This window comes from Echinops telfairi, unplaced genomic scaffold (assembly GCF_000313985.2).
Source record: "Echinops telfairi isolate 266 unplaced genomic scaffold, ASM31398v2 ScPeMD7_25;HRSCAF=90, whole genome shotgun sequence".
In the NCBI taxonomy this organism is placed as follows: domain Eukaryota; kingdom Metazoa; phylum Chordata; class Mammalia; order Afrosoricida; family Tenrecidae; genus Echinops; species Echinops telfairi.
The window spans coordinates 15,537,439-15,564,167 of NW_022103922.1; the positions used below are offsets into that span (position 1 = coordinate 15,537,439).

At 45.1% G+C, this 26,729-nt stretch overlaps 1 protein-coding gene across 1 annotated transcript in view; it reads right to left on the reverse strand.

The window, feature by feature from the left end:
* Window positions 1–220: 220 nt before the first annotated feature.
* FREM1 (FRAS1 related extracellular matrix 1) overlaps window positions 221–26,729 on the reverse strand; it is a 154,649-nt gene continuing 128,140 nt past the window's right edge. Inside the window, exons 29-36 of the mRNA XM_004706538.2 lie at window positions 20,010–20,159; window positions 18,298–18,524; window positions 16,041–16,088; window positions 15,457–15,615; window positions 15,135–15,263; window positions 14,090–14,205; window positions 4,011–4,096; window positions 221–1,759 (exon numbers count right to left, since the gene is read on the reverse strand). Of these exons, the coding sequence (XP_004706595.1) occupies window positions 1,560–1,759; window positions 4,011–4,096; window positions 14,090–14,205; window positions 15,135–15,263; window positions 15,457–15,615; window positions 16,041–16,088; window positions 18,298–18,524; window positions 20,010–20,159 (1,115 nt within the window). The 3' untranslated portion in view covers window positions 221–1,559. The remainder of the gene's footprint in view (window positions 1,760–4,010; window positions 4,097–14,089; window positions 14,206–15,134; window positions 15,264–15,456; window positions 15,616–16,040; window positions 16,089–18,297; window positions 18,525–20,009; window positions 20,160–26,729) is intronic.

A 26,729-nucleotide genomic window follows, 5' to 3' on the forward strand; every position in this document is an offset into this window, starting at 1 on the left:
TCCACCCAAAGCAAGATTCCATACGAAGCTTATCCTGTTTTTGATATCCAAAGCTGCACTGGATTGGTTCAAATAAAATTGGTTTCACCCAAGGTATTGTTATAATGGAGTCCTGGTGGTATAGTGGCATAGCGGTTATATGTTGTGATCTGCATGGTAGGCAGTTCAAAACCACCAGTAGCTCTGAAGGAGAAAGACCATGCTTTCTACTCTCGTAAACAGTCTCAGAAACCCATCGGGATTTGCTATGAGTCAACATTGACGGATTGCAGTGGGAAAAAAACACGTTATAATAAAACCTGCACCTAAATCCTAGTCTAGTTGGTAACCTACTTGGTTCTGATGCTGCACTGAGATTCATGCGGAAAGTTACACCTGGCATAACCAAACTTTTCATTGATTGGGAAGAGAAAAAAATTGGAGGAAATATTGCAGATGTAAGGTTCTAATGGCCTGTAATTAGTCCTGGAATTCACTGCCACAAAAATGCTTCCCTCAACTGAGCTTATAAATTAATAAGGTTCCCGCACATTAGAGAATCGAGTTAGCATGGCATTTCTGCAAAGATTAAAGATTTAAAAGCTCAGAATTGCACTGAAATCTTTTTCTAAGAACATAGGCTTTCAAGGGCTCTGTTTTCAGTATAACTTTTCATCGTGCATCAGCACAGTTCGCTAGCACATTTCAGAGGAAGCAATATTTCCTCCCCTTATGTTAGTCATCATTTGTATATACTCTCTATTTCAAATGTCCTTGAGCTATGCCAGATAGTATTCCACATGGCAGGGAAGAGACCCACAGCACTTCAAAGTTACCATGATTCTGCAAGGCCAGGGAACCCCAATCAGTAGCTTTGTACTGTTACACAGCCAAGATTCTCACTGGCAAAGGGGATCTGTTTAATGACTATTGAAGTATAGACCTTGGAGATAAAGGGAGTCCCCTGAAGGCTTGCTTGAACTTGAGCTTCGGAGATGAGCCTAAAGAGTGGCTCTCTCATCTAAAACCGCCCTTGGCCACCAGACCTTTTAAAGAAAAAATTGTTCCTTCTTTGGTCCACAGTTTTTAATGTCAGGGACCACATTTACAAGGACTGAGCGACCTTGGGCAATTCAGCCCTGGTCAGTAAACTGACAGGTTCACCACATTCAGGCTGACATGGTAGGTGTGCCTGCTGTAGATTTCAGAAAGGTCTCATTTGAGGTAATAGGACAAAAATTTCCAAGGGTCATGATATTAGTGTTGCCTGAGACTTATTTTCAGAAGAGAGGAAGATGTCTCCTGGGAGAAGTACACCTCACATCCTATAGTACCGCAGGCTTGTCCATTAATTACAATGTATACCGTGATACAAAACATTCAATCTCGTCTTGTCAAGAAATATTCATTCTCCAATCCTTTTATGTTCCATTTTTAACTGGAGAGAAGCACTCATAATCTATGATTTTATAAATGTTAACAGATCAGTCACAACTCTTGGTTTTCTCTTGAGCCACAGTCACAAATCCTATAAATAAATAGGTGTGAACCTGGGTGGGCCCCTGGACGGGCAGTAGCACTTAGAGTTTCCTGGAGCATACATAGCTGTGAGGCTTGCCCAGCCTACAGTCCTTGGCTTGCCATTTCCCTTGTCTTTGAACCAAGACACAGTTCCTCCCAGGCTTTGAAGGTTGCGGGGGTAGTTTCCTCCAGTTGGTGAAGGTGACTGGCTCACCACCAATCCACTCCCAGTGGCCACCCTGTCCTCGGTCGCTCAAGCCTGATGTGCACCAAGAACAGAAAAACAAACAGGGTGAAGTCATTTGATCACATTTATCCTTCCACGTGATCTAACTCAGGAATCACATGCATATGAAGACCTAGGCTCTAAATCAAGTTGATAACTAGTTGGTATCTAGTAGATGCTGACTCATGCTGACCCCTTGTGTGTTTCCCAACAGAACTGTGACCCAAAGGGTTTTCAATAGCTGATTATCTTGGAAGTCGATCACCAGAGTTTTTTCCCCAAAGTTCCTCTGGGTGAATTTAAACGGTCAACTTCCATTTAACAGGAACGTGTGTGAAGTGTTTTCACCACCCATAGATGCCAAAAGAAGTAGCAGGAGCGAAAATCCTGTAGGATGCAGTTAAGAGCAGGGCCTTGGAGTCAGGCAGACCTGAGTTCAAACCCCAGTGTCACAACTTGCTAGAAAACCCTCCTTGCACGGAAACTTAAGCTGAGGTTTTAAAAAACCCATCTAAAAAGTGGGGATAAAATTACGTACATCAAGAACCGTTTTGAGGATCAAATAAGATAATGCATGTGCAACTCGACATTTTCATATATAAGAGGGCTTTAGACTCTTTTTGGAAAACATGCCAATATTTTTCAATTCCATTTTCCCATGAACTTCTTCCAGCTTCATTATATACGTATTTAACATACAGCAGGTTATTGTTATTGCAGGAGAAAGATGGGACTTTCTACTCTCTTGGAAAGTTACAGCCTCAGACACTCACGGGGCAGCTCCACCCTGTCCTACAGGGCCATGATGGGTTGGAACTGACTCAACGGCCATGAGCTTGGTTTTATTGCGTGTCATACAGTCCTGCAGGCAGAACGACCAGAGAAGCAGCTACTGCTGTGCTGCTCTTCCGTTGTCTACTGTTCTCCTGGTCTTCCCCATCACGAAGATGTCTTGTGTTTCATACTTGAAAGCAGCATTCCGGGAATTAGTTTTCATCTCGGATTTAAGTTTTCTCCCTGATACAATATTGCCACAAACAGCAGCTTGTATCCGCTTGTCCCCCCATTCCCACGGTACATTTACACCTTGCACTTGAATGGTGTAAAGCTGCTGTTGTGTTTTCTTAACGTAGACTTCATCTACTTTCCCTCCTTGAAATAAAGAGAATGAGATACCGGCTCCCCTGGGATAGAATGACCCGGCGTCTCCCAAACAGGGTGATTGCGAAGCACCCTTAGTTACAGAGGAAACGAACCTCCCCCAACGGGTCCTTCCACCCACCCTGGAGGGTGGAATCAAAAGGAATCCATTTGGTTAGTAATTCTCTCTCTCCTTTGGGAGTATCTATCTGAATTATTGATCACATAATGCTATGCTCACTACTTTGTGAGGAGAGACCATTGAAATCAGGCAGGAAATAGCTTATCTGCCAGATTTTCAACTTTCATGTTCTCAGATAACTTCAACATTTAGAGACTCACTGGACATAGCAGAAATTTGGAGGTGCTAATACTGTGTCCTTCAGGGTTCTTTGTTTGTTTTGTTTTAAAATAAAATACTCTGAAGGGGAGGTGATGAGACTATTGGCTTTGATGTCCCATGGGAATTTTTTAATTGTTAAAACTGTAGAAAATATTTTAAAATCCTAAATTAAACAAAATCAAGATTACAAAATCAAGATCCCACCTGGAGTAAGCTATCTCTAATATTTTTGCATACGCACATAACTACATTTATATACAATCACCACATACATATAAATTCTTTTTTTTTTTCATTCTATATTACTTCATTCTTTCTAGGGCTGTAGACTTTGCTTTACTTCACACCTTGCCACAATCGCAATAAATTACACATCCTCTATACAGCACAATATGCATCTCACATATATTTTGTCATGTCTTTAACATTTAAAGCCTTACAAAAGCCTTATATATTAAATCTATCTTCACATGGCTAGATCATCGTTTGTTTAACCATCTCTGATTTACAGTGTTTCTTATTACTGGTTTTTAATTTTTAGAAATTGGGGTGAGCTCTCTTCCCTATAAATCTAATCACAATGCTAATTATTTCTTTGAGATTGATGTTTTAAAATGAAATCATTCTATCACAAGGTGTAAAAGGCTGCTAAGTGGCCGACACAGCTAAGCTATGGACTGCTATCGGCAGGCCGTGGACACACTGTCCCCCAGGACACACTGTCCCCCAGGACACGAGGGAAGGAAGCGTCCAAGCTCTTGGTGCCCTCCTCTCCCTCCCCCATGCAGCACAGATACTTGCCTATCCAGAAGGGCCGCCTTCCACTCATGTCCCAGAGCCATTGCATATGCTGCCTGGTGAGGACAGTTACCAGGCTGCCCAGGAGTCTACAGGCAAACAAATGAAAACAAGAGCCTCAGTGACAACAGGCGCGATGGTGCGTTTCTGCTGATATGACATAAATAAATATCAGATTAAAAAACAAGACAAAATGAAAACTGCAGAGAGAGCCGGAGATAGAGAAGAGATACGTTGCTAATGTTGCTAGGTTCCCTCAAGTTGGCTCCGACTCATGGTGACCCTTATGTATCACAAAACAGAACTCTGCTCGCTCTTGTCCCACCCGCACAGTTGTGCTTACTTTGAGCCCATCGCTGAAGCCACTGGATCAATCCATCTTGTTGAGGGTCTTCCTCTAGTTCCCTGCCCCTCCACTTTACCAAGCATGATGTCCTTCCCCTGGGGCTGCTCTCTCCTGACAGCCTGGCCAAAGTACCTGAGATGCTGTCTCATCTTCCTCGCCTCCGAGGAGCATTCGGGCTGGACTTCGTCCAGGATTGATGTGCTTGTTCTTTTGGAAGTCCATGGTACTTTCAATTTTCTTTGCCAGAACTATGCTGGTCCAGATACCGATTCATCTTCGGCCTTCCTTATCCAATGCCCAGCTTTCACATGCATATGAAGCGACTGAAAATGCCCTGGCTTGAGTCAGGCACACCGTAGTCCTCAAAAAAGTCCTTGTTTTTCCATACTTTGGACAGGTCTCGTGCAGGGCGTTACTCAATGCAGCTCATCGCTGCATCTCTGGAGGGCTGCTGCCCTGAGCATTGGAAATCGCAGTTACGTCCGGCAGCTCTCAGAGATCCCTGTACAACAAGACGAAACGCTGCCTCATCACGTGCCCTCTCCTTGCACCTCCACTGGGACACTTGAGTCCATGGCTATGGCCACTATGAATCCCGAGGACGGCTTCCTCCCCTGTGGGCTCACCTCCCAGCAGGATATTGGACGATATTCTGTTGTGGTCTCTAGTTTTCATTGGCTAGTTTTGGGAAGGAGATCGCCAGCCTTCTTTCCCAGTCTGTCTGATTCAGAAGGTCCACTGAAAGCTTTCCACTACGGATCACCCTGATGGCATTTGAGATACTGGTATTTCAAGAGCATCACATGAGTCACCGCAGGACAAGAAGGGCAGGCAGCGGTGGCGGTGGGGGGCGATGGTTGAGCCCTGGGCTGCTAATCAAAAGTGTGGCAGCTGAGACTGACTCAGCAATTCTGAGGGAGAAAGAGCTGGAGATCTGCGCCCATAAAGGTTATGGGGGGGGGGGGGGAACCCTAGGGTGCATGCAGTTCCACTCTGTCACGTGGGGTCACTAGGAGTCAGAATGGCTCATCAGCCCAGAAAACAGTAGCAGATATATACAAGGAGGACTCAGGAAGTTGGTGGTGGGAAAATTCCATTATCCATTCATTATACTGTTCTACCCCCCCACCCCCATCAATTACATTTTCCCATGAATGTTGTAAAGTTCCCGTGTGTGTGCGCGCGCATGTGTAGAGGTACACACACTTCAAAGGGTTTGTGAGAGAATCCCAATATCTTCTCATTCCATTTCTCCATGAACTTTTTGAAATTCGTATCCTTTTCCCAGAGATTTAGACTGAACCGCAGGCTTGGGGTAGGTGGCAGCAAAGGAGAGTGATATATTATTGTAATGTTCTGACCATGATACAGAAGTTCAATAGGTTTAAAACCTATTTGGGGGGAATCTAGCAACAGCCTATTTGTAAATATTAATTAATTAGTTGATGCCAAAATATTTCTGCTCTCTTAAGAAATATATTTCTAAATCATGGGCATCTGGCAACTCTCCAGTTAGTTTAATCAGAATGGTAGTCCAAACTAAGTCTTCAGATGCAATCCGGTTCCTGAGCTTGGAGCTGATGTTTTTAGTCAACTGACTCAGGAGCTGTGACCCTGGGAAATGAGCACCATCAAACCTTCATGTACCATGTGGAACTCAGAGACCCCGTTTCTAAAACAAACATATATTCCACCCAATAAAGTCCTTTACGAATCCTTATTGCAGCTGCCAGAGATGTTCCCGTAAGCAAAATTTAATTGTGCCTACCTCGCCAGCAGGGCTCACTTGTTATGATTGTTGCTGTGAGAGGGCATCGAGTCAGTTATGGCCCATAGCGACCCCGTGCAAACCAGGATAAAACCCTGCCTGGCCCTGCGTCCACCTAACAAGGGTCCCCCTCTTAAGGCCATTGGTGGAGTCACTGTGTTCATCCATCATGTTGTCTCCCTGCCCATCTGGTTACAGGGCTCACTAGGCTCTTCAAAATGCTCTCAGAAAAAAGTCATAGTTTAAAATAACACATCCCCCCCCGCCCCCCGCCCCCAAAAAAATACCTCATTGCTATTGAGTTGATTCAGACTCGGACCCTAGAGAGGACTTCCAATGCTTTGTAATCTTTATGGGGCAGAAAGTTTCACCTTTCTCCCAAGGAGCTGCTGGTGGGTTCGAGCCACCGACCTTATGGTGAGGGGCCCAACATGGACCAGGCAGCATCGCCAGCAATCTGTCCAAAGTCACTTCCTGAGATAGAACGTTTTCTCGTGAAATCATCATTATTTCTTTGCTTGGTGGTGTCCAGTGACATGAAACTCGGGCAGGGAACAAAATGAGCACGACGTATAAAACTAGACAACTGTTGAATGACACAATATTCATTGTGCCCACACCATCCCCAAATTTAGATCCATTTCTCTATTCCTCCGCCTAGATTACTATAAAAGAACAGAAGGCATCTCTTAATGATTCTTTCCCCCCTCACATCACAGGTACGGATTTCTACACTGCAACAGTGACTTGTAGGTCGATGAGTAAGCTCTTACGCCTGCATGGAATGATCTCAAGGCTGCCTGCTGAATTGGGGTACTGTGACCTGGTGGTAGTGGTTACCCTGAGGACTGCTAACCAAGATGTCAACAGTTCAAAACCACCAGCCACACCAAGAGAGAAAGATGAAGATTTCTACTCCTGTAACAGGTTCCAGGCTTGGAAACCCACCTGATGCAGGTCTACCCTGCCCTGTAGGGTTGGCATAAGTCAGAATGGACTTAATGGCAGTGAGTTAATTTTTTTTTAACTTAAACTGGCTCTGACCTCATCAATGCTGTCAGCTCCTGTCTGACAGCCACTGCAGACGAGACAGCAGCATCTCTCCCCTCCCGGGCACAGCCAATACCCTAATTCTAACTTACTGGGGGCAGAGGATACAGGAGCATCAAGCTTGCCATCATGGGGAGGGCTCAGGGGTGCTCTCTGCTTTGCATAACAAGCGAAGCCAGGGTTTAAGTTCTGCTTCGCCCCTGACCTCTTGATAAAGAGCACTTGTGGTTTCAAGGTCATCCTCAGAAACAAACATCACCGTTGCGGGTGAGTTGGCTCCGAGTCAACCCAATGACAACCTGGTGGGTGTCAGGGTGGAAGCAGGCTCCATCGGGCCTCCAACGACTCATTTCTCAGCAGCAGATCGCCAGGCCTTTCTTCTGAGGCACCTCTGGCTGGACTTCAACTGCCAACCTTTTGGAGAGCAGCTGAGCACGATAACCATTCGCATGACACAGGGACTCATCCCAGATGCCGCGGAGCCTTGTTGCAGGCTGTTTAACATCTCTTCCCGTTCTCACGTTTAAAAAGGAACTTTATACAAGTCACCACCAAAGTGCAGGTACTATTTTGATTTTCTTTTTGACTCTCCAAGCAAGAAGTCCCCCACGGGAGCTGGGGAAAAAAATCTGTGTTTAGGATAAGTAAAGTATTAGGACATAGTTTTGTGCAAAGTAAATGCTTGGGTATTTCTACATCAACGATTTTATACAAGTGGCATGTTTGTCCTTTATGGTCATGCACACATAAATACAGCAGATGTTATCCGAATAGATAAAAAATAAAATACGCAGGCACACATATATAAATAAGAAGCTTTTGATTGCTCTGAAAACTGAAGGCAGTTAAAGTGTAATATGAAAATCAGGAGTTCTATTTTTCTGGCTGCAGAAATAAATACTATTTTTTAAAAATTATGTTTTGATAACACAGTTCAATTTCATGGAGTCCTGAGTTGTGCAAACAGCTAAATGGTAGGCTAGTCCTGGAAAGGTGGGGGCACCGGGAGCCCCTCAGAGGACACGTGTGGCCGTCTGTTTACAAAAGTCACAGCCTGGACAGCCCGATGGTCACCCTGCATTGGAACTGACTCGTCGCAAGTCACAACAACGGACGTCTACTTCCAAGTAAACATGTCAGAACAGGCCAGCAGGGGTTTCAGACACTGCTGTGGAAAACAAAACGGTTTCATAGATAATGATCTATAATAATAGAATTACCAAACGTACAATGACTGGCAAAGGAAACGAGCAGACAAGATTACAATATGTAAATTCAAGAGATGCTTAATCTAAGAGTCTGGCTCCTCTGGATTAGAAACGTAGGAAACACCAGTGAAGAGGAAAGGAGATTGGCAATAAAGGTTTGAGTTGAGCTGGCAATCTGATTAGGGACAAGGGGTAAAGTAAATTTTACTCTTCCGACTGAGGCACGGACTCTGTGAATGAACCTGGAAGGGGCCTTCCAACAAGGAAGCTGGAGAAAATCGCTGAGAGAGCCCAGTGATGGTCCCTAAGACAAAAATGTAAGCACATTGCACCCATGCTGTTGTTGCTGGGTGCCATCGGTTGATTCTGACCCGTGTGCAGCTGTTGGGTACTGATGAGTTGGTTCCAGCTCAGAGCAGCCCGTGTGTAAGAGAACAAAACGCCACCTCGTGCTGTCTAGCCTTACCTGGAACGCCAGCAGAAATGCCCTTTGGTAGAGAGGTATTTTCATTTCTGGGCCAATATAGAAAGTGGATACACTATAATTTGAAAGACTGTATATTATTTGGGGTTCGTAATACATAATTAGTTGCTTCCTAAAAACCCTGGGAAAGTCCCAGCGTTCACCAAAAAGTTTCTCTTTTTTTTGGGTGGATTAATGTATTTACAAATGTACACCTTTGTGTTTATACCCCTATCCATTGCTTTGCTTCCTTGGTCCCGCCTCTGTTTCCTTTTACCTTCCTCCTGCCCCACTGCCGCTTTCCCCTTATTTCTGCCTCTTGGTACCTCCTCTTAGCTAGTTTGCTGTTGTTCTAAGGACATTTGTCAGTTTATATTGAAAAAGAAGTCATAGTTCTATAGCTTAAAATAACACCCTGGCACTAAGGAGATTCATGGGAGCAACTTTAAATAATTGGCACCGAGTAGTTCTGAACCTGCTCAACATACCATGTCTGAGCTGCTGAAGTCATAGAGGGTGGACGGGGTTCGGGCCTTGCAATAGATTTTGTAACAGCTCACTCCAGAACAAAGTGCCTTTCTCCTTATGACACTGAAGAAGCAGCCCCGATGATGAAATGGTTCCGCTTTCCACTGCTCACTACACATCTGGCAACCTGCACCCACCCAGCTGCTTTACTGGAGAAAGCTGACCGTCGGCTACTGTACAGATGACCAACCCGCACCCCAACCACTGCCATTGCGTTGATTCAACTCCTAGGGAGCTCACAAGACAGAGCAGTGCTGCTCCACCGGGTTTCCAAGGTCGGTGGGTTTGAGCTGCCGACCTTTTGGTTGGCAACTGAGCTCCTAACCATGGTGCCGTCTGGCTGGAGGGAAACCCAGCAACACCGACCAATAACACAACCTTTTAGACATGCATTGCAAAAATATGGCTGGTACCTCATATCTTTATGTCTAAGTAGAGGGAACGCCTTCATTGTACTGATAATAAGCTATCAACTCAATGAAAATGAAATACTATCATTTAAATGCAATGACTTTCACATTTCTGATAGAGTGCTGTGGGAAGGCACAATTGGGACTGTATGGAGACTTTTTTTTTTGCTAACTGCCATCAAGTTGATGCGGACACGTAGCGACCCTATAGGACAAGGTAGAATAGCTCCTGTGGGTTTTCCTGGCTGTAACTCTTTACAAGAGTAGAAAGTCCCATCTTTCTTCCATGGACTGGCTGGTGGTTTTGAACTTCTGACTTTTCAGATTGCAGTCTAATGCATAACCACTATGCCACCAGGGGTTCTAGGTAAGGTCCGTACAATGTGAAATATAGGGGCTGAGACTTGCCACATAGAACAGCTGGGTCTGGAGGGTCATTTTGCCCATTTCTCTGAAGGTTAGGAATGAAAACAATGAATGGCTTAGCGCTTGGATTTCATTGTGAAGAACGAGACTAGGCGATGATACCTATTCCAAATGTAGGGTCTAGCCTAGACATTCCCTGTTAAAAAACCCCATTGCTGTCCAATGGAGTCTGACTTATAACAACCCATTAAGACTGAGTAGAATGAGCTCAGAGGAGTCCCAAGGGTGCAACCTTGATGAAAGCAGAGAGACACCTCATTCTCCTGTGTAGAGGCTGGCAGATGCAAACAGCCAACCATTTGATTAGCAGTTACACTCCCAACCCCTGTACCACCTCAGCTCCTCAGACGTCCCAGAACCTGCCATAGAATCAGTGCGTGATAAATGTTTGATGAATGAATAAATGCACCCATCAACTTGGAACTCCAGTGTACTTCCGATTTACTCTGAAAGTTCACTTTGATGTAAATCCAAATGAAACTTAAATTCCATACAAGTCCTGGTTTGTCTTTGCTGTAGGAGATGCAAAATTATGCACGTATAACTCAAAAACTTGAAATCTAAGTTATCCCAATGCCTGCCAGAGCTGATTTTAACTTCTAACACCAGAGATTACTATTTCCTACTCACACAGAAGAAATAATACAACATGTATTTTGTGTGCATCAGGTTGCTGTCTCTCACCGTAAAGTTTCAAGGTTTCCCATACTGTTGGAGGGTTCAGTAATTCAATTCTATCATTTTGCTTATGAAACAATTGCTGTTCCTGGACACGAGATACAGAACTCGTACAAATCCACAATGGCAATAAAGCAACAAATAACCTAAGCTTTGAGAATTATAAATAAGTTAGCTGTGAAATTCTTGTGTATGTCATCTATAAGTATAGAAACATTTACCTTTATTCCTCTTCAATTAACAAAAAGTAATGGAATTGTTAGGGTAGATGTATGCACTTTATAAGAAACTTCCCAACAGTTCTACATAATCTTCGTACACATTTTACACTAATAGTGCATTGAAAGATTACACTTTTACAAACATTGAATTATTCACTCTGTCTCCTTATCAACATTTGGTACTGCCAATCTTGATGATTTTAGCTGTTCTAGTGGATATGAAAAAAACCCACCTCACTGCGATAGAGTCAATGCTGGCTCCTAGTGACGCTTTAGTACAGGGTAGAACTGCCCTGTCAGTTTCCGAGACTTTAACTCTTTATGGGAGTAAAAAGCCCCATCTTTCTCCTACAAAGTGGTTTTGAACTGCTGACCTTGCAGATCACAGCCCACCACATAACTGAATGAAGAAGCCCTGGTGGTGCCATGGTTAAAGCATTGGGCTGCAAACTGCAAGTTTCTCTGTTCAAAACCACGGTCTGCTCCTCAGGACCCCAAAGGGCCAGTTCGACCTTGTCCTATAGGGTCGCTATCAGTCGGCATCAATTCAATGGTAGGGAGTTTTGTTTTTTAGGGATATAGGTCTATGTACATACATTTACATGTTAAGTATCAATGTATCAGATGGACGCTGGGACCTCTACTAAAGTCCTCCCTCAATGCAAGAACACTTTGTTCTAATAACCTGGCATCCTGTGATGCTCACCTTTCAACATGATCACTGAAGACAAAATGGTTGCATAAGCAAATATGGTGAAAAAAGCTGATGGTGCCTGGCTATTAGAAGATATAGCACTTGGGGTCTTAAAGGCTTGAAGTTAAACAAGCGGCCATCTAGCAGGGAAGCAACAAAGCCCACATGGAAGAAGCACACCAGCCTGTGAGATCATGAGGTATCCACAGGATCAGGTATCAGGCATCAGAAAACCCAAAACCATCATCTCAATGCAAACAAGAGGGGCCAGAGTGTAGACAATTGGACATCCCCTCATAGAAGAGTCACAAGGAAGGAACGAGTCAGCCAGGGTACTGTATAGCACTGATGAAACACACAACATTCCTCTAGCTCTTTAATGCCCGCTCCCGCCCCTGCCCACTATCATGACCCCAGTTCTACCTTACAAATCCATCTAGACCGGAGCATGCACACAGGTACAGATAAGAACTCTCAACACATGGAATCCAGTACAGATAACCCCTCCAGGAACAGTAATGGGGTAGCGACACCTGAGGGTAGGGGGGAAGGAAGTGGGAAAAGTAGAGAACTGATCTCAATGATGGACATTTGCACCTGCCCCCCATGAGGGAATGAACACCAGAGATGTGGGTCAAGGGAGACAGCAGATGGTATAAGATAGGAAAATAATAATAATTTATCATTTATCAAGGGTTCACAGAAAGGGGGTGGGGGAGGGAAAAAAGCTGATGCCAAGGGCTTGAGTAGAAAATGTTTTGAAAATGATGATGGTGATATTTGTACAAATGTGCTTGATACAATTGATGTATGGATTGTGATAAGAGCTGTAAGAACCCCCAATAAAATTATTTATTAAAAAAACAACAAAAAGAGAGAGAAAAGGAGACCTGGTGGTGCGACGGTCAAACACTGGGCTGTCAGTGGATGTAAAATGCTCTCTCTTTGAGGTTGTAGCGCACGTTTTCCTCACGTCCAATGGCTTTGAGTAACTTCTTTTTGACGCACTGCGAAGGGTCCACATCGTTTGCCAGTTGGTATTGGCTTGCTTGCCTTTTCATAAGAGCTTGTCTTTTCCGGATTTATGACTTTTATGAAACACAGAGATCAAGACTAACTTTTCTAAAATCCAAACCTTGCCCTTTCATTTTCTAGTGGGGATTTTAGATGAGCACAACCATTTGCATTTCAGAAAATGACTGATATTTGCCAGGGACTTCTCTAGTCTCCATTGGCATCCACGGGGCACCTTGATCTAAGTGTACTGTTCCCAATTGTAAAGTCCTGGATAAATTGTGTTGCCACTATTTGACCACAGGTCATTCTTCAGTGAGGTTTTTAGTACCCAGAGCTGTGTGGTCCCACTTGTCTAGCTCCATAATGATTAGTGCCTCTTCCAATGACATAATCCTGATGCTAAAAGACCTATCATGACCTCAATTCTACCCTATAAATTGGATTAGACCAGAGCATGCACACTGCTACAGATAGAGCCCGAAACACAGGAAATCCGAAAAGTGGGGGAGGGGCAACGGAGAATGCTGTAAGATGTGGAAAAAAATAATCTGTAACTTATCAAGGGTTCATGAGGGAGGGAGGACTGGGGAGGGAGGGAGGGTGAAGAAATGGGGAGCTGATATCAGGGGCTCAAGTGGGAAGAGAATGCTTTGAAAATGATGATGGTGGCATATGTGAAAATGTGCTTGACACACTGGAAGAATGTTTGGATTGTGATAAAAGATGTAAGAGCCCCCAATATAAGTATATATATATATATAAGACCTATCATTACCATGCATTTTCAAATCACTGGGTAGGAATCCTGAAAGATGTAAGAGCCCCCAATATAAATATATAAATATAAATATATATATATATATATATATATATATATATATATATAAAGACCTATCATTACCATGCATTTTCAAATCACTGGGTAGGAATCCTGATCTCATGAAAAAGTCCTCAGGACCTGCAAGCCAGTTGACTGTCTCCAAAACACTGAGATGGTGAGGCAAAACATTAGAAGTGTGTCCATGCCACAGCTTTAAGAGATATGACCCAAGTCAGGATCCATGAACCAGGTCAGTTTCAAATCTCTCTTAACTATACGGACCTTGCTGCTTGACACACACAAGGCCCGCAGTGCTTGTTGAATGAACGAGGTCCCTCGACAGGTCCATGAGAAAATAGAGAAATTGTAGAACAGAAAACAAAATACTTCTTTACACACGGATAAATAAAACTGAGAAGAAGCACCAATCAAATGTGAACTAGGGTTTCTTACTGTTCTGTGCAGGCTTGGGCAGCTGTGGTCCAGGTGTGTTTCTCCTCGGTGACCAACAAATGGCAGTAGCCTGAGTGATGGCGCCACCCTGCTGGGCAGGATTTATCTTCCACCTCCTGAAAAACAGCAGCCAGGTCCACATCACAACAGCCTTTACAATCCCTAGTCTGCTCTCAGCATAAGGAGCCTTATCATTTTCTTGCCTTGAAGAGGGTCATGTTGGCCACCAGAAACGGGGTCAGCCTTACTCCCAATTCTCCACCTTGACACATCCAATGGCTTCAAATAGAGAACACGATGCTTCGATTTTATATAGTGCAATTACCATACTTCTTTTTTAAAAAAAATAAGGGAAGAGGGGGGATATAGAACAAAATTTGACATTCTTGTGAAATCTAGACTTTCTGGGCCCACGGAGGCTGAATGGACCTCCAAATTATTGCCCCAAGATAATTATTATGCCTCAAGCCCAAAACTATCCCCTGAAGTCTTCTTTAACCCGCACAGCAGTCGGCCAACATGCCAATGAATGCTTGTCTGGGCCGCTGTGTTCTTTTACAGAAATCTATATGGGATCCCAACTGGGAAGATCCGATCAGAAGGGAGGAGGGGAAGCAGGTCTGTGTTCGGGGAGGATGGGTCAGAGATTGGGGTGGACAATTCAGAAAAGGAGGGTCAGAATGGTTGTGCAACTCGAAGATCGTAATCAACGCCATTAAATTGAATATGTAGACATTGTGACATTGGTGGATGTTATGTATATTCTCAACACCAACAAAAATAAGCAAACACCTTCTTAAATGGTATTGATTTCCTTGACTTAAACGCCTTTAACTGTACTGATTTAAATCACTAAGTAAACATCTTCTTAATCTGTATTGGTTCAACCAAGAGGTTTTACAACTTTTAAATAGTTCTTTTAGGTGTGAAACAGTAGAGGCAGCCTAAGCTGACAGTGACGGGCGAGATTGCCTGCTCTCTTTCTACGAGTTTATCACCGAGCATATTTCTGGGAATGGTACTTGGCTCTCGGCCGGGGTCTCACCTTGGTTTGGGGGTTCCGGGCTGTCCAGGCAATCCCATTGCACTGATACAGCTTTTGACGGCTTTCGTCAAGATAGAAAAGTCCCTTTAATTCCAGAGTACAATTCTTGGGGAAGGAGGGCAAACGGTCCTATGAGAGAGAGAGGCCGTTAAGCAAGAAGCATCTCAAATGTAAGTGGCTCCCACACCTCCTTGCTGGAGTCTCATTTGTTGGGAAGGATGTATGTTGAGTGAACTGCCCCCGCGCTTGGAGATGACTGTGTGCTTAGGGCCCAGCAAACAGCTCGTGACAAGGTGAGTAGGAAGTCAGAAGATTTCCATACCTGTCTGGCAGATTGTGACTCTGTTGTGGATTCCACCTTATTGGCTTGAGGCCCTTGGGCTGCTCTGAGGGTTTTGGGGGGCTGGCTGGTGATGGAAGCTTTGGCCTGGGGAGTGGGGGAGCTGTCGCTCTCCAGCTTCAGGGCCACTGTCCCATGATACTTGCGGAAGTCAACAAACAACAACAATGAGGAAAGGCAGACATCAAGGTGGCAAACAAAAAAAATTGTTCCAAATACGAGCAATTCTAAAATTGTGAACTTTTTGTTTTTTCCTGAGCTCTCAATAGAGGATTGAAGAGAAAACATTTTAAAGCAAGTTTTTAGGACAGCGGTTCTCAACCTGGACCCTTTCACAGGGGTCGCCTGATTCATAGCAATAGCAAAATGACAGTTATGAAGTGGCAATGAAAATAATTTTATGGTTGGGGGGGGTCACCACAACATGATGAACTGTATTAAAGGGTCACAGTATTAGGAAGGTTGAGAACCACTGTTTTAGGAGGACTAGATACGTCTAAAAGAGATGAAAATACTCTGCATTCATAGAGTCAAGGAAATTAGGAATCCCCTCAAAGTAGGCTTACATGATAGATGATGTCTGTTCCATTTCTAAAAACAGAGGAGGGATGAACCTAAAGTCAACAGAAAACAAAATGTGATCAGGGTTATCTCTCAGTGATGAAACTGAATTGGCTTGAATACTAATTAGCAGTGGGTAAAAAAAACGGTTCAGTGAAGTCTTGCTAATATCTGAACATTTTAAAGACATATTTATTCAGATTCTCTGTGTCTAGATCATTGACATTTCACAAATTACTAGGTCTGATAACAATGTAATAATGCTGGTTTCTGCATTAATCATCCCCCCCACCACAAAAAAAAAACTAAACTAAACATGTTGCAAGTAAGTTGATAGCAACTCATAGTGACTCTTTAAGTACGGTGACCAGATTTTAACATTGGTAAAGTGGGACAAAAGTGGGACACCATTGATAAAACTCCATTGATATATCCTGGCGAAATAGCCACATGGCAGCCAAAAACCATATACCCTAGCTTGTCGTGCATTCTTTCAAAAAATCGGGACTTTTTAAAAACGCCTCGGGACATAGGAAAAATTGTTAAAAATTGGGACTGTCCCACCAAAAGCGGGACATCTGGTCACCTTACCGTTAAGACAGGGTAGAACTGCCCCCAGGGGTTTCCAATGTGAATCTTGCTGAAGGCAGGCTACCATGTCTTTCTCCTGAGGAAGAACTGTTTCAAAAGGCAGCTGGGGGGTGGGCATACCATCACCCTTGAATTTAACAATCGAGAACTTAACCTGGCTAGGGAGACGAGACATTCTTAGTTTTTTGATAACCCTCAAATACACAGAGCAGCTCCATGTGGCTCAGTGGTTAAGGACCTAGCTGCTAACTGGAAAGTGAACCGTTCAAACCCACTAGCCGCTTCGTGGGAGAAAGCTGTGGCAATCTGCCACCATAAAGATTACAGCTTTGAAACTCCTGTGGGCTCATTCTGACTTGACAGCCTTGGGTTTATAGTACCCCAAGGCCCAAAAAACCACAGACATGCATAAACACACACACACACAAGCACACATATCCACTCACACCCACATTCATAGACGTACACCCCCACATACACATTCATGTCCCCATAGGCACACATACAGGCACACACCCATGTACACACAGGCACACACACACGCACACGCATGAGCCTGTGCTTGGTTAGAATGGTCTGTGAATAAGGCCATCGCCATGAGTTTCACACCTATGTAGATGGCTCGTTAACCTCGCTTTAACCCAGAGTTACCGGTCATCCTCTACCTGTCTTGACTATAAAAGGAACCGGAGGAGAAATGCTACGGATGGAGCAACATGTCTACCATCACAATTCGTACAACTCTGGGAGCAGGGGCAGCGTCCTGGTCTGTGTACATAAAAGGCACTGGGAGTCTGCAAAGGAAGCAGGGCCCCCACTCACTCTGAGGTTCAAATCTACTTCATCGGTGCTTCAGAGAACTTGTCTTTGGATTATTTTAACGGCCACCAAACATATCCACTTCCAGGAGGCCCCAGAGCAGCATTTCCAGTGGGGAGCAGCCGGGAGTCCGCAGTGCACTGGTTGACACCGTCACAAGGGGTCTAAATGTCTAAAACTGATTTGTAGAGTTTCAGCAGAAATGTATCATTTTGATAAAAACAGCCCTGTTGTGAATCATAAGAACTTTTTTTTTTTTTTTGTAAACACAGCTTACATATATGCATGCATCTAAAAGGATCAATAAAACTCTGCTAGTTTACTTTCTGAACCTTCCAATGAGCTCCGGGCAGAGCTGTCATTACGACTCCGTTACAAAGATGCTTCCAATCGCCTGGCTTACCTGGCCGTGCTATGAATGTGCAATTGTTTGTGTTGCTGTCAGTGGTTTCATAGCAGCTGCCTTTGTCAAAATGTCAGGTGTTATGCTATGGTCGTGTGGTAATTAGTATTCGTGAATCGTGATCAACAAATTTTTGGAGAATGTGGCAGGAATCAGTTGAAAAGGAATATAAAAGGGGGGGCTTCCTCTCCGTTATTAATAATGTGGTTCTTCAATGTAGAAAGATTTTACAAAACAATTCTGTTGCTGGTATTCCTATCCCCCAAGAAACATCCCAACAAAGCAGTTTACAGTAACATTTACCCCATATTTCTCCATGATTAAGATGGCTAATAAACATGACGAAGGCTTCTGCGTGGTCTGGTGTGGGAGCAGGCCCAAGGTGGGGGCAGGAGGACTGACACAGCATGAGCGGACCCCCCCGTGACCTCCTTGGGCCCCATGCTTACGATTCTGCCATTCCCACGGGGCCTGAGGCTCATTCGAGAAAGCGCTGTCGCATCAAAGCTCTGTGGAGTGTCTCCTCTGGTGACCTCTAGCCTCTTAGAAGATGGGCGGGGTCTTCTTTCCGGATGCAAGGGACCAAAAGTGGTGGGTGAGGAAGCCCCTGGGGGCGGCGGATGCCCAACCCCCTTGTCCCACGGGCTGTGCTTGCTTTGGGAATGATGGCACTGTCCTGCAGACATACAAGACGGCAGACGGTCAGCTCGTTTCACACAAGCGGAGAAGTGATCGCGTTGACACGGCCCCTGAGCCGCCTGTCATTAAACCTAGATGGATGGCGTTCCCACCAGATGTTGCCTGGTCGCCATTTGCCAGCAACGCCTCTGTTCTCCCCATCCGCTTCCCTCTGGGCGGGCTGTGCCCTTCTGCACCATCGACAGGGTGATTAGCAAGTCATGAAATTGATGTCACAAGCCACACATGAAAATAATTCTCCTGATTTTATACTCAGGACACCGTATCGTTGGGGGGAAAGGCCTCAATACGGCAGTTCTGGACACGGATCAAAGCGCACATCACAAGCAGCGCCCGACACCCAGCCCTGTCCGGGATCGCCCAGATGTGGACGCCGGAGTTGCCTGAAGGTGTCAGTGAACCGAGTGGCAGGTTTTGAAAAGGAGCATCCGACCATTACAGAACAAAGACCCAAGTCTTCCTGGGCCTGCTGGATGGGACGCCTAACCTCGGCAGATCTGAGGTTAAGGCCCCTCTGGTCGCTCACGCGTCACATCCAAAGCATGCATTTCATGCACTCTGTGTCCTCCACGTGAGCAGAAATTTCTTGGGGAAGCGGGGAGAAACTCAGGTGGTGAGGCAAAGTGGTAGGGAGAGACGTAGAAACAAGAGTTTTATAAAGGACAGAGGGGAGCGTTCATTTGTAGGCCAGCGTGCGAAGAAGAAGAGGCGGTCATAGGTTCCAGGTCAGGAGCAGATAGGGACCACGTGGGGCACGGCAGGTGTGAAGATGGGGCGACCAGCCTGAGCAGGGTCCCAGGAACGCGTGTCACATGCTCGACAAACAATAATGAGAGGGCATTTGGTCCTGGGGGAAACGAGACCAGAGGCCAGGCCTTGGGCTGGTCTTTATTTTGCTTAGTTCGCAGGGTTGGCCTCGCCATAGACCAGGCAGGACCTGCTTGGCTCTGCAGCCCAAAGTCATCCATTAATATTCTCCACCCACCCCCGACTCCCCGAGCCAGCTGCGTCTTTCACGTCTATTTGTCTCCAATACTGCCTCTCTGAGAATGCTCCCGGTCATACTACCAGTGTGGAGCAGCCAAGGCCCTCTGTCAACGGAGGGAAATAATGACAGCCCTTCTCACGGGAGGGGGCTGGGGTAATTGTCCCTGGATTCTCATCAACATTGTTTCCCCCCCTCGGTGGGAACAACAAATGGGAAGGGGAAGGTGGGGGAGAGGGGAAAAAAACCCCAACAGCGGCTGACTTGTTGCTTTTTCTGCAGCGCATTCTTAGCAGGAGGAAAAGCCACATGAGGGAGAAAGCAGCATAAAAGAGGCTCCGTCAGGACGGAGGAGGCTCCCTGACAAGAGCCGAAGCACCGGGGGTTGATGGCATTATCAAGCACAGGGGCTGCCGACAGCAAGCAGCCACCGCGCCAGGCAGGCTCCTGAGTCCTAGATGAGGATCAAAAGAATACCTCCTTTTGAGTCCAAAATTTTCACTGCAGCTTTTGTCTTTGTGCCAAGAACGGCATTCACGGGGGAGTTGAGAATTACTTCAAAGACCTCATCATCTTCCTCGAACCCGTCATAGGTAATTGCTATATTCCACATCTTAGTTGACATTCCTACAAGAAGTAAACATTTTAATTACTCTTTAATTGCTATTTCAATCACCTAGGTGTCAGAGAAATATATTAATTAACATGTCTACAGCGAGACAGCAGTAGCCTGAGTGAGCTATTGTGCTGGTACCGGCTGCCCCGAAGTCCCGCTGTTCTCCCAAATAATATTAAAAGACCACATTTGCTCCTGGACAATGATGATTCCGTTTAAATGCAAACACTGTAACCAAAAGAAAAAGTAAGCTGCATTATGCAAGGGATGAAAAAAATAAGGGGGTGGGGGCCCAGGGGTGGGATGGGGGTTCATAGATGAGATCCAAGATTTAATTTTTTTTGCTTCTGACCTGCCCCTTCTCTTCATAGGAAGAAATGAGTCCTGCGATCTGGAAATCTTAATAGTGTCCAAGACAAAGTCTTCAGCCATTAAGACAGGCTTTTAGGAGTGACGACTGGTCGGCCCTTCATGCTACTCATGGAAGCCCTTCAAATGGTGGGTTTCTAAAGACAGCTGTCTCCCTCGGCTCCCCGATTCCTGAGGGGTTGCTAGCCCACAAAAAGCTTTTTGCTGATGAGGTAATGCTCAGCTGACAGGTCCCCTTCTAAAGGGAATTTATGGAGGGAGAGAGGCATTTTCTAGAAAGAGAGCCCGTTTCTTTCTCTAGCTCTGTCTGCCTCTGACCAAGTGCACGGTCGTGGTGGAATTTGGACGGCACATACCTATCCCCGTCACCCATCCCTGCTACAACGGGGAGCAAGGCAGCCCCAGAAACACAAAATCCTAAGACTAGAAGCACCCTCTGAGACCGTCCCTCCTGGCCGTTTTCCACAGTCTGGCTCACAGGGCGGCCTCTGAGTTGGGTGGCAGAGGGGTGGGGTATTGTTTGCTGGAGCAAGAAGGGTCGAGTCGAAGGCAAGAAAAGTTAGGACTGAACGTTCGAGGGCTGCGTCAGGAACACCTCACTCTCATTCACTCCGCTTAGTTGCGTGTGCTTCCACTCCCCCAGCGGCGACCTATCCTAATATTTAAACCCCACTGCCGTCAGGTGGATCCTGACTTACAGAGGCCCCGTGGGATGGAGGAGCACAGCCCCTGTGGGCTTCTGAGGCTGTCCGCTTCGCGAGAGAAGAAAGCATCAATTTTTTCCTGTGGAGTTAGATACACGATAAGTAACCCACTAAGCCACCATTGTTCCGACGTGCGCGTACCTCTCCCAATTCCCGGCCGTCCACGGTTGAAAAACACAAACCAAAGTAGCTGCTGTCTAGTCGATCCCAACACATGGTTGGGATCATCAAGCCTTCCCCACCCCCACCCCAGGAGCCCCCGGGTGGGTTCAAACTGCCAGCCTCTCAGCTAGTCAGAGAGGGCTTAACACTGGGCACCACCAAAGGACGCCATCAAGGCTACTCTTAGGTGTGTTCGACAGAGTAAGTTTTCCAGATCACAGGCTAAACTTTCGGCATCAATTGATCTTCTTAGAACAATTATACCACCTTCGGGAAAACAAAAAACATTAAGTTGAAACCACATCAACTGTGATGCTGCTCGGTGCTCTTGAGTCGGCTCCCACTCCCAGCAAACCTTCTACAGCACAACCACTGCCTCTCCTGCGCCGTCCTCACAATTGTTCCCACGTTTCTGTCACTCACCCTCCGCTTTACCGAGCACGGCGTCTTTCGCCAGGGACTGGTCTCTCCTGACAACATGTCCAGAGTACATGGGATGAAATCTTGCCATCTGGCTGTACTTCTTCCAATAAATATGTATTTATATAAACTCCCCCAAGGAGCCCTGGTGGCATACAGCTTATACCTTGGATTGCTAACCACGAGGTCACTGGTTCAAATCTACCAGCTGCTCCTCAGAGGGAAAATGAGGCTTTCTACTTCCGTAAAAATGTACAGCCTCAGAGACCCACAGAGGCAGTTCTACTTTGCCCACAGGGTCCCTCTGGATTGGAATCGACTTGGTGGCCGTGAGTGAGTGAGACATTAATTCCCATCTCAGGGATGGGTGGATCAAGCTCCTAAAATAGCTCTGTTGTACTGAGCTATGCATTAGATGTTGGATGTTACCAAGAAATGTAACATCAACTAAGCCCTACCTAAGACAGTTAACAATGTTCGCCAGGAGACAATACATAAAAACAGCGGTGTGCAATTAGATATGATTAAGAAGTCCCGGTATTGTGATGGCCAAAGCTTTGGGCTGGCAATTCAAACCTATCAGGCACTCCGTGGGAGGATGGTGAGGCTTCCTGCTTCCAGGAAGGTTTATAGTTCCACAAAACCCCGTGGAGCAGCTCTCGTCTGTGGAAGCGTCCCACTCGGTGGAGCAGCTCTGCCCTATCCGGTTGGAATCAACTCGATGGCAGTGTGTAGGCTACAGAGGAGCAGCTGCCAAAAGATAAAGCCAGTAGACACAAAAGCAAAATCACAATTGCTTCTGCCTCAGCTTTAACTCATGGGGCCTGTGCATCAAACTACAACTATGTCCGTGGCTGGTTTTTTCTTCTTCTTTTTTTGTGTTAAGTGTATTTCCAGACCTCTCTTCCAAGGTACCTCTGGGTGGACTTGAAACTTCAGCCTTCCAGTAAGCAGCTGAGTGCACGACCCATTTTCACCACCCAGGAATTCCAAAGATGGAAGGCCCTCCCTGTATTCAGAGAAGGGAGAGGGTGTCTGGGGCTCCAGCATGGATGGGGGGCGAGGGGGAGGAAGTGGGGAGACAACACGAGCAAAGGCAGGAAGAGAGCCTTGGGGAGGCTTCGATCCGCGAAGGGTGAGCAGCCTGGCTGGTTGGAATGGCAAAGCCAATAAGGCAGTCTGTAGAGAGCCCTGGAAACCAGATGGCTGGGTTCTGATGTTGAACCATAGGTAGGAGGGAAGCTGCTGGAATAAAGTGACACTGGAATTGGAGATCTTGAAAACTCAACCAGAATATGTTATGGAACACCCTGGTGAGCAATCAGAGGCACAGAGTGCCTAGAAATTGGGAGACCACACAGAAGTTGGGAGACCTAACACTGGTTTAAAGAGATATGGACCAGACAACAGAATATCTGGAAATCCCAAGAGCTCCAGTACTCAGAGAATCATTTTGATCTCCCACCCAAAACTCAAAGGAAAAGCATTATTCACATAGAAATCCAAGAGCAAAAAGACGTCCAAGCCCCCAACTAATTTGCCCTCTTATGCTGGATCTCATTTGACAGGAGGAAAAATTATAGTAACCCCAAACACAACACAACACACAACAAGACCACAATTGCGTAGCTTTTGGTTTAGTAGAGCCCTGTGGAGTAGAACCAGGTGGTTGGAGAAAACCTCCAAATTTCATGTAAACGTTTCTGATATGTTTGTCCACATTTCAGCCTGGTTTCTATGTCTACCAGGTGTGCCCACGAGACTGCTTTCGTTTTAGGTTAATGAGATTGGAAGTAAAAAGTGAATTCACTATGTGTGTAGGGGCGTGTTCTCTCCCAGGCCCCACATTCAAGGTGCAAAGTATTCGTTAAGACACTGAGATGCAAAAGGTGTTTTCGAGGGCTCCCACTGACCTCCTGTTCCCACAAAACAAAAGGTGCTGAAGAGGAGAGAGATGAAGTGACATTTTATGCAGACGCTTCCACTTGACAGCATAGGCTACTTCCTGGATATTTTCCTGCAAAGCAGATCACTTTATTGCAAGACAGTTTCACAATGTTTTGTAGTAAACGCCCGCTCTAGAGATCTGTTCCTTTAGAAAACATTTTGACGCTGAGGAGTGATGGAATCCTAATTAAGAAGGCAGCGAACCTTACCAGAGCACAGACTGCTAAGAGAAGCCATCCTTCTCTTAAGACTATTTACACTTCCTCCAATCATGAGAAGCCACAATAGCTGAGTGCAAGGCAGGTGGTTCTCACAAGAGCTGCAAAGCAAAGCTTCCTGGAGTATCGCTTGATAGACTGAAGAGTCCCTCCATTTCTCCCAGCGGCCTCCCAGAGTTTCTAAACATAAAACAGCCCAGGGGCTTTGGAAAGCCCCCTCTCTGCTTCTTTGGCAATCACGGAAGCTGCTGTTTTTCAAGATAAGAACAGACCAGAATGCTCTGGGCAGAGGAGAAGAGGAAACACCAGGCCCAGAGGGACAAGGATGCACAATATAGAACAAGGAACACAAATCAATAAGCATTTATGCAACTTGTGGACAGAGGGGTCCTGGAAAATTCTCTAAAGCAAAACTTCACTTTCGGAAACGTTTTGTGGCTACCAAATAAGCAAAACCACAAACCACCAAGTGTTGTATTATTTTTTAAGTGATAAGATAGGCCTATATTATTTTCTGAAAATGACTCTAAAATTGTCAGACTCTTCAGAAATCATTTGTATACTCTCAAAACAGCCTGAAAGTTCTCCTAGACAGAGGGGTTTACTTATCCTAGGGAATCTCTCCAAGCATGATACATTTGCCTTCATACCCATCCAAACATGGACCCCTGGTGGTGTAGAGGTTAATTTAAGCGTTGGACTCCACAAACACGTAGTCTGGCAGTTCAAAACCACCAGCAGCTCCTCGGGAGAAGGACTGGATTTTCTACTCCTGTAAACAGCTACCACCTCAGAAACACACAGGGGGTCGCTGTGAGTCAGCACTCATCCAAAGAGAATACCTGGTGGGCTGCCAGGTGGACCCACTAGAAGCCCAAATCATTCTCAATCTGGTGATGTGCCACCCTCAAGTCATACAGTGGACATCGGGACTCTTAGGTAGTCAGGCCTGTGGAGCTGCCTTAACACGAAGTACAGAAAAGTACACAGAGCAACTGCAGCCGACCCCTTTATCTCAGGTACGCGCTCATAGGGGGGCATCAAATACCTGAGGAGTAGCTCCGTGGTCACCGACTGAGCTGACACATGCACCTCAGAAAGTTAACTACCACAGCAAAGCAGTCTGTAACATAAGGTGACCAGACGTCCCGCTTTTGGCGGGACAGTCCCGATTTTTTATTTAACAATTTGTCCCGTGTCCCACAGCATTTTTTAAAAGTCCCAAATTTTGGAAAGAATGCACGACAAGCTAAGGAATGGTGGGAGACCCGGAAGGGAGTATACGGTTTTCGGCTGCCATGTGGCTATTTCACCAGGATATGAGTTTTATATTATTTTGTTAATTTTATAATGTTAAACTTTAATAATAACAAATAATTGTTGAGAACTGATTATCGAGAACTGCTTATAAAAGTTCGCATTGTTGATCAGTTGTTAGAATTCGACCACCATTGTTTGGACTTAATGAACAATGGCATTTTTTGGCATTGGCAATGACGAAAACATTTTGTAATTGTCTCTCAGACGATACACATAATACTGCATGCTAGTGCTAGTTAAACAAGTGATGTCAACAAGTCAGCTATTCAGATAATTTAGGTAAGTAATTTATTTATTTCATAAATACATAAATTTTCTTGAATTTAGCAGACAGTACTGGAATGATGTGCAAAAATCATTCAATTATATTACTTAAAATTTCCCATATAGTAATATTTCTGAAAATGATCTTTTTAATGAGGTATCATTATTAAAAAAATATATTGATAAGGAAAAGGTTAAATCTTGGGCTTCAGCAAAAATCACAATAGAGAACAAATGGTTAGAAATATTTTACCATTTTGAAACAAACCATATTCCACACAATGATGCACTAAAAATTGTGGAATATGCGCTGCCCTTACCAGGAACTAATGCTGCGAATGACACGGATTTTCTACAGTAAATAAAGTGTGGACATCAGAAAATTCACAATTAAGTGTTGAGACTTTGAAAGCCATTTAATGTGTGAAATATAATTTAACAAATTCTTGTGAAATTTTTCATGACCTTTTAAACAATGACAGCAATCTACTAAAAAAATTCACTCAAATGAGAAACATGCCAAAAAATAAAATAATACTATACATATTTTTAATGTATTATATTTATAAATTTTACTTATGTTGAAATTAAAAAAATAGATTACAATACTATTTTTGCATTCTATGAAAATTTTTCTTGCTCCATATAGACCAAATTTTTAATCAAGAACACCCCCGCCCCCACCCCAACCTCCCTCCCCCCATCAATGGTGTCCCGCTTTACCAATGTTAAAATCTGGTGACCTTACTGCAACAGTAAGGGAGTGTGTGTGTAGGGGGGAGGCTGAGACATTGAAATGGAAGGGTCATCGACTTATGACAGGCATTTCTTTGGGTCCATTTAATGCTAAGGTGGTCAAAGTGGGGGTAATGTTGGTTCTAGGCCACTCTGTCACACCTTTGCCAGGAACATGTGAAAACAAGAGTTAATCCACTGCTCTCCAGAGTAGCAGAGCCCTGGCTGCTCCCACACTCTTGTCCATTTGCCTCAAGGCAGGTGATCCAGCTTCTCCCAGTCCCTGGGGAGAGTGCGTTAGCCGTGCAGTGCTGTGCGCTGGAGCTCAATGCACTCATTCCTAGAAACCAGAGGGAAGTTGTGGCCCCAGCCTCAGCATTTTATGACTCTCACCTCACTGTTCCATCTTCAGCCTGGAGTTCCCTTCTTGTGCTCTGACCAA